This window comes from Pezoporus occidentalis, unplaced genomic scaffold (genome assembly GCF_034315485.1).
Source record: "Pezoporus occidentalis ecotype Australia unplaced genomic scaffold, CSIRO_AGI_Poc_V1 ctg509, whole genome shotgun sequence".
Lineage (NCBI taxonomy): Eukaryota > Metazoa > Chordata > Aves > Psittaciformes > Psittacidae > Pezoporus > Pezoporus occidentalis.
In genome coordinates, this window is record NW_026915846.1 from 25013 (window position 1) to 38204 (window position 13192).

At 62.2% G+C, this 13192-nt stretch overlaps 1 protein-coding gene across 1 annotated transcript; it reads left to right on the forward strand.

The window, feature by feature from the left end:
• Positions 1-1242: 1242 nt before the first annotated feature.
• On the forward strand, positions 1243-9660 carry PPP1R1A (protein phosphatase 1 regulatory inhibitor subunit 1A). Its single transcript, XM_062637199.1, has 6 exons — positions 1243-1382; positions 6238-6298; positions 9035-9072; positions 9145-9208; positions 9325-9462; positions 9551-9660. The coding sequence occupies exons 1-6, from the start codon at positions 1302-1304 to the stop codon at positions 9643-9645; spliced, it is 477 nt and encodes a 158-aa protein (XP_062493183.1). The 5' UTR covers positions 1243-1301; the 3' UTR covers positions 9646-9660.
• The last annotated feature ends 3532 nt before the right edge of the window (positions 9661-13192 follow it).

Sequence of the window (13192 nt, forward strand, 5' to 3'; positions counted from 1 at the left end):
TAGGACACATAAGGGGGTGCGGGAGGGGGGATGACACCCCAAAAAGCACCAGCCCTGTCCCTGTGATCTGGGTACATGGCAAGGGGGGGGAGGCACATGGGGGGGGTACTGGTATGTGTGGGTCACTCCTGCTGCCTGCTGCCCATCCCAGGGCCTGCCCCTGTGGCCATCCCTGTGTCCCTGCGTCCATCCCTGTATCCCGGGATCTATGTCCCTTTATCCCTGCATCCATCCCTGCATCCCAGAATCTATGTCCCTGTGTCCATCCCTGTGTCCCGGAGCCCATCCTTGTGTCCCTGTTTGTATCCTTTTGTCCTGGGATCTATGTCCGTGGGTCTGTCCCTGGCTCCATCCTTGTGGCCATCCCTGTATCCCGGGAGCTGTCTGTGTGCCTGTCCTTGTGTCCCTGGATCCATCCCCGTGTCCCTGTGTCCATCCCCATATCCCTGTATCCATCCCTGTGTCCATCCCCATATCCCTGTGTCCATCCCCATGTCCCTGTCTCCATCCCTGTGTCCATCCCTGTGTCCATCCCCGTGTCCCCATGCCCATCCCCGTGTCCATCCCCATAGCCCTGTGTCCATCCCCATGTCCCTGTGCCCATATCCCTGTATCCATCCCTGTATCCATCCCTGTGTCCACCCCCATGTCCCTGTGTCCCTGTGCCCATCCCTGTGTCCCTGTGTCCATCCCCATATCCCTGTATCCATCCCTGTATCCATCCCTGTGTCCATCCCATATCCCTGTATCCACCCCTGTATCCATCCCTGTATCCATCCCTGTGTCCATCCCTGTATCCGTCCCTGTGTCCATCTCCATATCCCCGTGTCCATCCCCATATCCCTGCGTCCCCGTGCCTCATCCCCGTGTCCACCCCCATGTCCCTGTATCCACCCCTGTATCCATCCCCGTGTCCACCCCTGTGTCCACCCCTGTATCCATCCCCGTGTCCACCCCTGTATCCATCCCTGTGTCCATCCCATATCCCTGTATCCATCCCCGTGTCCATCCCATATCCCTGTATCCACCCCCGTGCCCATCCCCGTGTCCACCCCTGTATCCATCCCCGTGTCCATCCCACATCCCTGTGTCCACCCCTGTATCCGTCCCCGTGTCCCCGCTCCCACCCCAGCTCCCGGTCCCGGTGCCCATCCCCTGTGTCCCCGCCTCTGTCCCCGCCCCGGGTCCCACCGCCCGTCCGTGCACCGGGACCAGGGGCCGGGGCGGGGCCCGGGGCGGGGCCGGGGCCGGGACCCACCGGGAGCCACCGGGAGCCACCGGAGCCGCCGCCGCCGCCCGTTATGGAACCCAACAGCCCCCGTAAGATCCAGTTCACGGTGCCGCTGCTGGAGCCGCACCTGGACCCGGAGGCGGCCGAGCAGGTTCGGAGGGACCGGGGATGGCGGTGGAGATGCGGGCACGGGAAGGGCGCGGCGGAGGCACCGGGAGCGGCCGCGGCCATCACCGCGGTATCGGGGCGGCGCTGGCCCCGCTGGGTACCGGGGGTTGGGGGGGGGGAACCAGGGCCATGTGCGGGCTCCTTACGACGCCCAGGGCTGGGTGTTGGGTTTCGGTGTGTCCCCCCCCCCAAAAACCTTCCTCTGGGTCCTTCCAGGTGGAGGGGACCCAATGGGGTGGGCGATGGGGGGGGGGACGGGGGACCCCTCTCTCTGCCCCCCAACACCCTGGGGGATGCAGGGGACAAGGGGGGGGGGGGGGGTCTTGGCCGGTCCCCCCCCATCACCGGGGTGTGAAGCTCAGTGGGGTCTCAAGGATGATGCTGATGGGGGGTAATGGGGGGTCCCCCTGTGACAGCAGCTTGGTGTCCCCCCCCCAAATGCAGGCACGCACTTGGGGGTCCTCATCCCCCCCCCCCCAAAGTGAGGGCAGGAGCCGGCGGGTGCAGGAGGAGCAGGGACCCCCATTGCCCCCCCCCCCAACCATGCTATGGGGGGGGGCTCGGCCGGACCCTGCCTCAGTTTCCCCTCCCCGGGGGGGGGGGATTCAGCCCCATCCTGGTGCCTGGCGGGGATGCTCCCCCCCCCCCCCCACGTTTTCAGGGCTCTTTTGGGGGTCCCTGCAGGGCTGCGGGCTCCCCACAATGGGGGGGGCTCGCTCCTGTCCCCCCCTGCCACGTGTCCTGTGGGGCTCGGCCCCATGGAGCTCCTTAACCCCCACCCCTGTCCCCCGGTGAGCACCCCCCCCCCCCCCCCGGCCCTGCTCCCGGCCGGATCCCTCGGCCCATTCCCGATCCCGATCCCAGCGCGGCCCGGGCCCCGCTCCCGCTGCCCTGAATCGATGGTGGAGATGGAGCTAAAAATAGCGGCGGAAGGGAGAGGAGCCTGGGACGGGAGGGGATGGGAGGGAGGGAGGGAGGGAGGGAGGGAGGAATAGGGATAGGGATGGGGATAGGGAGGGAGATAGGGAGAGATGGAGATAGGGAGGGAGGGATGGGGATAGGGATGGGGATAGGGAGGGTGGTAGGGAGAGATGGAGATAGGGAGGGATGGGGATAGGGAGGGAGATAGGGAGAGAGGGAGATAGGGAGGGATGGGGATAGGGAGGGAGAGATAGGGATGGGGATAGGGAGGGGGATAGGGAGGGAGATAGGTAGGGATGGGGATAGGGAGGGAGGGAGGGATGGAGGGAGATAGGGAGGGATGGGGATAGGGGGGATGGGGATAGGGATGGAAATAGGGAGGGAGAGAGGGAGGGATGGAGATAGGGAGGGATGGGGATAGGGAGGGAGATAGGGAGAGAGGGAGATAGGGAGGGATGGGGATAGGGAGGGATGGGGATAGGGAGGGATGGAGATAGGGAGGGAGGGAGGGAGGGATGGAGGGAGATAGTGAGGGAGGGGGATAGGGATGGAGATAGGGAGGGAGAGAGGGAGGGATGGAGATAGGGAGGGATGGGGATAGGGAGGGAGATAGGGAGAGAGGGAGAGAGGGAGGGATGGAAATAGGGAGAGATGGAGATAGGGATGGAGGGAGATAGGGAGGGATGGGGATAGGGAGGGAGGGAGATAGGGAGGGAGAGAGGGACATAGGGATGGAGGGAGATAGGGATGGACATAGGGAAGGATGGAGGGAGGGATGGAGACAGGGAGGGATGGAGATGGGGGGGAGGGAGGATGGAGAGAGGGAGTTAGGCAGGGAGGGATTGAGATAGGGATGGAGACAGAGATGGAGGGAGGGATGGAGAGAGGGAGGCTAAGCATTGAGGGATGGGGACAGGGAGGGTTGGAGACAGGGAGGGATGGAGATAGGGAGGGAGGGAGGGATGGAGACAGGGAGGGATGGAGATAGGGAGGGAAGCAGGGTGGGAGGGAGGGAGAGACAGAGGTGGATGGCACGGCAGAGGAAAGGATGGAGAGAGGGAAGGAATGGAATGGAGTCAGGGAGGGATGGAGGCAGGGAGAGATGGAAGGAAGGGGGGAGAGAGGGATGGAGGCAGGGATGGAGGGAGGGAGGAATGGAAGCACGGAGGGAGGGAGGGAGGCAGGAAGGGATGGAAGGAGGGAGGGAGGCAGGGAGATGGGTGGAGAGATGGAGGCATAGAGGGAGGGAAGGATGCAGGGAGGGATGGGATGGAGGCAGGGCTGCAATGGGGAAGCACCAGCTCCTCCCCTTCAGGCCATTGGGGCACCCGGACCCCTCGTTGTGTGTGTGTGGGGGGGGCACAACGAGGGGTGCTCGTCCCTGCCCGGGTGACCTTGAGTGGGTGCCACCGGTGTCCCCAGCCCCACACCCAGCCCCACACCCAGCCCCACACCCAGCCCCACACCGCGCTGCTGGCTCGGCCTTCCCCAGGCCCAGCCCTGGGGGGGGTCCCAGCCCCATCGCTGTGTGCGAGGTGGGGGGGGGGGGGGTTGGAGCCTGCGCAGGGTGCCCATGGGTGATTCCCGGTATTCCCGGTATTCCCGGTATTCCCGGCTCCCCCTAGCTCCGTTTAAATCCACATCGCGGGTTTCTATGGCAACGGGGCCGAGGAGAAGATGCTCCGGGGGGGGGGGGGGGGTGAGATGGGGAAAGGAGGGAGGACAAGGAAGGGACTTCCACCCTGCCGGCCTCATTAGCGCCTCATTAGCATCTCATTAGCATCTCGTTAGGCAGCCCGCCTCATTAGGGAGCTCAGTCACTGGGTCAGTGGGGAAAGGGGCCGAGGAGCGGCGCTGGCACCGGGGCCACCAAACCCCATTGAAGGCGCTTGGGGGGGGGGGGATGCTCCGGGTGACCTTGGGCAAGGGCATTGGGGGTGCGGAGGGACATCGGTGGCCCCACATCGATGGCCACAAGCACTGGTGGCCCCACATTGATGGCCCCACATTGATGGCCCCAAAGCACCGGTGTCCCCAAGCCCTGGTGTCCCCATATTGATGGCCCCATATTGATGGCCCCAATCATCGATGTCCCCACATTGATGGCCCCATAGCACCGGTGTCCCCAAGCCCTGGTGTCCCCATATTGATGGCCCCACATTGATGGCCCCACATTGATGGCCCCACATTGATGGCCCCAAAGCACCGGTGTCCCCAAGCCCTGGTGTCCCCATATTGATGGCCCCACATTGATGGCCCCAATCATTGATGTCCCCACATTGATGTCCCCAAAGCACCGGTGTCCCCAAGCCCTGGTGTCCCCATATTGGTGGTCCCACATTGATGGCCCCACATTGATGGCCCCAATCATCGATGTCCCCATATTGATGGCCCCACACTGATGGCCCCAAAGCACCGGTGTCCCCAAGCCCTGGTCTCCCCATATTGATGGCCCCATATTGATGGCCCCAATCATCAATGTCCCCACATTGATGGCCCCAAAGCACCGGTGTCCCCAAGCCCTGGTGTCCCCATATTGATGGCCCCACAATCATGGCCCCATATTGACATCCCCAAGCACCGGTGTCCCCAAGCCTTGATGGCCCCAGGCATCAGTGTCCCCACATTGATGGCCCCACATTGATGTCCCCAAGCTCTGATGTCCCCACATTGGTGTCCCCAAGAACCGATGTCCCCACATCGATGTCCCCACATTGATGTCCCCATCCCCAATGTCCCCACATTGATGTCCCCACATCGATGTCCCCACATTGATGTCCCCATCCCCAATGTCCCCACATTGATGCCCCCACATCAATGTCCCCACATTGATGTCCCCAATGTCCCCAATGATGCCCCCACATTGATGCCCCCACATCAATGTCCCCACATTGATGTCCCCCAGCCCCAATGTCCCCACATTGATGTCCCCACATCGATGCCCCCACATCAATGTCCCCACATTGATGTCCCCCAGCCCCAATGTCCCCACATCGATGTCCCCATATCAATGTCCCCACATCGATGTCCCCACATTGATGTCCCCCAGCCCAATGTCCCCACATCGATGTCCCCACATTGATGTCCCCACATCGATGTCCCCACATCAATGTCCCCACATCGATGTCCCCACATTGATGTCCCCATATCAATGTCCCCACATCAATGTCCCCACACTGATGTCCCCACATCGATGCCCCCATATCAATGTCCCCACATCGATGCCCCCATATCAATGTCCCCACATCGATGTCCCCACATCGATGTCCCCACATCGATGCCCCCACATTGATGTCCCCCAGCCCCAATGTCCCCACATTGATGTCCCCCAGCCCCATGTCCCCACATTGATGTCCCCACATTGATGTCCCCACATCGATGTCCCCACATTGATGTCCCCACATTGGTGTCCCCACATCGATGTCCCCACATCGATGTCCCCCAGCCCCATGTCCCCACATTGATGTCCCCACATTGATGTCCCCATATCAATGTCCCCACATTGATGTCCCCACATTGATGTCCCCATCCCCAATGTCCCCACATTGATGTCCCCATCCCCAATGTCCCCACACTGATGTCCCCACATCGATGTCCCCACATCAATGTCCCCACATCGATGTCCCCACACTGACGTCCCCCAGCCCCGATGCCCCCCCAGCCCTTCCTGGGACAGGCCCTGCTCCCACTGGCACTGCCTGGGATCAGGGAATGATTTATGGGGCACAAGTGTCCGGGCATGGAGCCCCCGGGCATGGAGCCCTGGCTGGGGGCCATGGGGCCACCACCACCACCTTGGGGACAAGGACACGGGGGGGGAACCTTGGGGATGGGGAGGGGGGGTTTTGGGGTGCGGGGGGGGGGTTTTGGGGTCCTCATTCTCCCCCTTGTGTCGTCCCCCCCCGTCCCCATTGCAGATCCGAAGGCGCCGACCGACCCCTGCCAACCTGGTGCTGAGCAGTGACCAGTCATCCCCAGGTGCGACCCCATGCAGGGACCCCGGGGGGGTGCTCGGGGACCCCATATGGTGCTATGGGACCCCCCCATATGGTGCTATGGGACCCCCCCATATGGTGCTATGGGACCCCCCAGTAGGATGCTTCAGGACCCCCTCTTTCCCATTTAATGCTCAGGAACAGCTTAGAAGATGCTCAGGGACCCCCCATAAGATGCTCAGGGCCCCCCCATAAGATGCTCAGGGACCCCCCTATAGGATGCTCAGGCCCCCCTGCCCCATGTGATTGCCAGGCCCCCCCCAATACAATGCTCAGGACCCCCCATATGACGCTCAGAACCCCCCATATGACAATCAGAACCCCCATATGACACTCAGGACCCCCTATGTGACACTCAGAACCCCCCATATGACACTCAGGACCCCCCATATGACACTCAGGACCCCCTATGTGACACTCAGGACCCCCATATGACACTCAGAGCCCCCCATATGACACTCAGGACCCCCATATGACACTCAGAACCCCCCATATGACACTCAGGACCCCCCATATGACACTCAGAACCCCCCATATGACACTCAGGACCCCCATATGACACTCAGGACCCCCTATGTGACACTCAGAACCCCCATATGACACTCAGGACCCCCCATATGACACTCAGAACCCCCCATATGATACTCAGGACCCCCCATATGACACTCAGGACCCCCCATATGATGCTCAGAACCCCCCATATGACACTCAAGACCCCCTATATGACAGACAGTACCCCCCATATGACACTCAGAACCCCCCATATGACACTCAGGACCCCCCATATGACACTCAGAACCCCCCATATGACACTCAGGACCCCCCATATGACACTCAGAACCCCCCATATGACACTCAGGACCCCCATATGACACTCAGGACCCCCCATATGACACTCAGAACCCCCCATATGATGCTCAGAACCCCCCATATGATGCTCAGGACCCCCCATATGACACTCAGGACTCCCATATGACACTCAGAACCCCCCATATGACACTCAGGACCCCCATATGATACTCAGGACCCCCTATGTGACACTCAGAACCCCCCATATGACACACAGTACCCCCCATATGACACTCAGAACCCCCCATATGACGCTCAGAACCCCCCATATGACACTCAGGACCCCCCATATGATACTCAGAACCCCCCATATGACACTCAGAACCCCCCATATGACACTCAGAACCCCCCATATGACGCTCAGGACCCCCCATATGACACTCAGAACCCCCCATATGACACTCAGAACCCCCCATATGACGCTCAGGACCCCCCATATGACACTCAGAACCCCCCATATGACACTCAGGACCCTCTATATGACAGACAGTACCCCCCATATGACACTCAGGACCCCCCATATGACACTCAGAACCCCCCATATGACACTCAGGACCCCCCATATGAGGCTCAGGACCCCCATATGACACTCAGAACCCCCCATATGACACTCAGGACCCCCCATATGACACTCAGGACCCCCCATATGACACTCACGACCCCCCATATGACACTCAGAACCCCCCATATGACGCTCAGAACCCCCCATATGAGGCTCAGGACCCCCATATGACACTCAGAACCCCCCATATGACACTCAGGACCCCCCATATGACGCTCAGAACCCCCCATATGAGGCTCAGGACCCCGCACCGGGTCTCATCCTGCCCCCCCCCCCAGCCTGGCACCATCCCCACATCCCTGTGCCCGCTCCCAGGCTCCCCCCATCCATCTCCCTGGGCAGCAGCTGCCTGGATGGGACCGTGCCAGCGACACCGGAGCCACAGGCACGGGGCCCCCCCCCCCCCGGTGACATTTCAGTGCCCCCAGCCCGGAACGTGGCCTTTGGGGGCAGGCACGGCCCCCCAACCCCCCCCCCCACCGAATGGATCAGCTCCGTGGGGCTCAGCATCACTTATAGGGCTCAGGATGCAGCCCCATAGTGTTGAGGGCATGAGGGGTTGGATGCTGGTTGCCATGGCGACATAGGGAGTGCTGGTGATGCTGGGGGTCCCATGGTGCCTCCCATTGGGGTGCAGGATGGAGCCCAGCACCCATCACTTGGTCCTCCTGTATCCCACCATTGGGGATGCAGGATGGAGCCCAGCACCCATCACTTGGTCCTCCTGTATCCCACCATTGGGGATGCAGGATGGAGCCCAGCACCCATCACTTGGTCCTCCTGTATCCCACCATTGGGGATGCAGGATGGAGCCCAGCACCCATCACTTGGTCCTTCTGTATCCCACCATTGGGAATCAGGATGAAACCCAGCACCCATCACTTGGTCCTCCTGTATCCCACCATTGGGGATGCAGGATGAAACCCAGCACCCATCACTTGGGCCTTCTGTATCCCACCATTGGGGATGCAGGATGAAACCCAGCACCCATCACTTGGTCCTCCTGTATCCCACCATTGGGGATACAGGATGGAGCCCAGCACCCATCACTTGGTCCTCCTGTATCCCACCATTGGGGATGCAGGATGAAACCCAGCACCCATCACTTGGTCCTTCTGTGTCCCACCATTGGGGGGATGCAGGATGGAGCCCAGCACCCATCACTTGGTCCTTCTGTATCCCACCATTGGGAATCAGGATGAAACCCAGCACCCATCACTTGGTCCTCCTGTATCCCACCATTGGGGATGCAGGATGGAGCCCAGCACCCATCCTGACCCCTCGGTCCTTCTGTGTCCCCCCCCATAGAGATCGATGAGGACCGGCTGCCCAACCCCTTGCTCAAGGTAGGTGCTGCCTCTATGGGGTGGGGGTACCCCTATGGGTCCCCCCCCATTCACTGAAGCCCCCTCCCTCAGTCAGGCCTGGCCATGTCCCCCCGGCAGAGGAAGAAGGTTTCCCGCAGCACCCCCACCATGAAAGGTAATTTGGGGGGGGGGACACGGGGCACTTAGGGGGTGCCCATGGGGCAGAGTGGAAGGTGGGAGGTGGGGGGGGGAGCATGGGGACGGTCACCAGTGCCCCCCCCCGCCCGGCAGAGCTGCAGATGATGGTGGAGCATCACCTCTGCAAGCAGGAGCCAGGGGAGGAAGAGGAGGAGGAGGAGGAAGGAGCCCCCCATTGTCGGGGGGGGGACGGCAGCGCCAGCCCCAAGCACCAAGGGGATCCCGGCCCTGGTGAGAGCAATGGGGGCAATGAGGAGGGGAGGGGTTAAAGGGGGTTTAAGGGGGGGGGGGGAAGGGGCTCACCCCCCAGCACCCACAGGGACCCCCGGGGATGGGAGACGGAGCCAGGCCAAGGAGGGCACCCACAGAGCACCAAAGGAAGGCACCGGGAAAGGGGCTGCAGGAGGCCAGTAGGTGAGTGCTGGGCAATGGGGGAATGGGGGAAATGGGGGGAATGGGGGGTAATGGGGGTAATGGGGGCAATGGGGGCAAGGGGGGTAATGGGGGCAATGGGGGCAAGGGGGGCAATGGGGGTAATGGGGGCAATGGGGGCAATGGGGGCAATGGGGGTAATGGGGGCAATGGGGGCAAGGGGGGTAATGGGGGCAATGGGGGCAAGGGGGGTAATGGGGCAAGGGGGGCAATGGGGTCAATGGGGCAATGGGGGTAATGGGGGTAATGGGGGTAAATGGGGGCAAGGGGGGTAATGGGGGCAAGGGGGGTAATGGGGGTAATGGGGGTAATGGGGGCAATGGGGCCAAGGGGGCAATGGGGGCAATGGGGACAATGGGGGCAAGGGGGCAATCGGGCTAATGGGGGCAAGGGGGGTAATGGGATTAATGGGGGTAATGGGGGCATGGGGACCAAGGGGATAATGGGGGCAATGTGGGGCAATGGGGACAAGGGGTCAATGGGGGTAATGAGGGCAATGGGGGCACTGGAGCAACGGGGTTAATGGGGGCAAGGGGGGCAATGGGGAGTAATGGGGGCAATGGGGTTCATGGGGTTAATGGGGGCAATGGGGTTAATGGGGGCAAGAGGGGGCAATGGGGAGTAATGGGGGCAATGGGGAGTAATGGGGGCAAGAGGGGGCAATGGGGAGTAATGGGGGCAAGGGGGTTAATGGGGGCAAGAGGGGGCAATGGGGAGTAATGGGGGCAATGGGGTTAATGGGGTTAATGGGGTTAATGGGGGCAATGGGGTTAATGGGAGCACTGGGGAGCTGTACTGGGACATTGGGGCAAGGGGGGGGGGGGGGAGCACTGGGACCACCCCGCAGGTCCTTGAGCGCCACCCAGAGGACAGTGACGGGGGTGCAGGGGGGGCATCGCTGGGGCTGGAGATTTTGGGGGGGGGGGGACACGGGGGAACGACCCCCTCCCCATGGGGCTCCCTTGCCCCATCGCTGCCCCCCTTTGCCCCCAGGCCCTCCCCCCCCCCCCTCCGGAGCTGCCACCTCCCCTTTTCTATGAGAGCCTTTTCTAGACGCCAGCGGCCGCTGTGGGGCTCCCCCAGGGCAGGTCCCCCCGGGGGGGGCTGTGGGGACAAGGGGCAGCCGGGCTGCCCCCCCCCCCATCCCCTGCCTCCCCCCACCCCCAATGGGTGACACCCCCCCCACTGCACCCCCATCCCTTGGGGGGGGGGGGGGCAGAGGGAGCTGCCCCCCCCCCACATCCCACACGTGTGATGCGCACACACATGCACCATGGGGGGGGGGGGCATGTGCACACATGGACACGGGAAGGGGATAAAGGGGGGGGGGGGGGCACTCCTGCACCCTTTGCACCACACGGAACACGCGTGTTCACGCGTGACGAGCGGGTCGTGTCCCCCCCACCCACCCAAGCCGGTATTAAAGGGATCCCTTCTCCCCATGGCTTCATCTTTGCCTTTACGCTTGGGGGGGGTCAGACCCCATTTTTTGGGGAGGGGGGGGGGGGGGCAGCAGCCATGGGACCCCCTTGTCCCCATTCCCGGTGTTCCCATTGAGGGAGGAGGCGATGGGGTCCAGGCTGGTGGTGGTGGTTTATTCATTGCTCGATAGCGGTGCTGCTGCGGCGCGGTCTCACATGCGTGTGCGGGGGGGGGGATAAAGGACAAACACGGACGGGGCCCCCCCCTTCCACATGGGTGATGGGCACCGACGGGAAGGGAGGCGGAGATGGGAGCTGGGGGGATGTCGGAGCTGGAGGATGCTCAGATCACACCAGGGTACCAAAGGATGCTCGAGCACGCTGGATCCGGGATGCCAAAGGATGCTCGGAGCACACGGGGATGCTGGAGGATGCTCGGAGCACACCCGGATACCAAAGGATGCTCGGAGCACACCGGGATGCCAAAGGATGCTCGGAGCACACCGGGATGCCAAAGGATGCTCGGAGCACACCGGGATACCAAAGGATGCTCGGAGCACACCAGGATGCTGGAGGATGCTCGGAGCACACCGGGATACCAAAGGATGCTCGGAGCACACTAGGATGCTGGAGGATGCTCGGAGCACACCAGGATGCCAAAGGATGCTCAGAGCACACCTGGATACCAAAGGATGCTCGGAGCACACCGGGATGCCAAAGGATGCTCGGAGCACACCAGGATGCCAAAGGATGCTCGGAGCACACCGGGATACCAAAGGATGCTTGGAGCACACTGGGATGCCAAAGGATGCTCGGAGCACACCTGGATACCAAAGGATGCTTGGAGCACGCCGGGATGTCGGAGGATGCTCGGAGCACACCGGGATGCCAAAGGATGCTCGGAGCACACCAGGATGCTGGAGGATGCTCAGAGCACACCGGGATACCAAAGGATGCTCAGAGCACACCGGGATACCAAAGGATGCTCAGAGCACACCGGGATGCCAAAGGATGCTCAGAGCACACCAGGATACCAAAGGATGCTCAGAGCACACCGGGATGCCAAAGGATGCTCGGAGCACACCGGGATACCAAAGGATGCTCGGAGCACACCGGGATGCCAAAGGATGCTCGGAGCACACCGGGATGCCAAAGGATGCTCAGAGCACACCGGGATGCCAAAGGATGCTCGGAGCACACAGGGATGCCAAAGGATGCTCAGAGCACACCGGGATGCCAAAGGATGCTCGGAGCACACCGGGATGCCAAAGGATGCTCAGAGCACACCGGGATACCAAAGGATGCTCAGAGCACACCGGGATGCCAAAGGATGCTCGGAGCACACCAGGATGCCAAAGGATGCTCGAGGGATGCACAAGGATGCCAGGGCAGGAGGATGCTGGAGCTGGAGGATGCTCGAGGCACACTGGGATGCTGGAGGATGCTCATGGAATGCCAGGAGCTGGGATGCTCAAGGCACACCCGAGCTTGGGGACCAGAGCGGGAGGATGCTGGAGCTGGAGGATGCTCGAGCGCACCAGAGCCGGGTGCCAGAGGAGGGTCCAGGCACACCGGAGCCGGGATGCTGGGAGCTGTTGGATGCACACTGGGACCAGGATGGCAGAGGGTACTGGAGGGACACTGGGAGCTGGGATGCCAGAGCTGGAAGATGCTGGAGCACGCTGGAGCTGGGATGCTGGAGGATGCTCAAAGCACACCAGGACCAGGATGCTGGAGGGACACTGGGAGCCGGGATGCCAGTGCAGGAGGATGCCGGAGCTGGAAGATGCTCGAGCACACCAGAGCCGGGATTGCTGGAGGATGCTCAAGGGACACTGGGATGCAGGAGGATGCTCCAGGCCCATGGGATGCAGGAGGATGCTCCATGCCCATGGGATGCAGGAGGATGCTCCAGGCCCATGGGATGCAGGAGGATGCTCCATGCCCATGGGATGCAGGAGGATGCTCCAGGTCCATGGGATGCAGGAGGATGCTCCATGCCCATGGGATGCAGGAGGATGCTCCAGGTCCATGGGATGCAGGAGGATGCTCCAGGCCCATGGGATGCAGGAGGATGCTCCAGGCCCATGGGGTGCTGGAGGATGCTG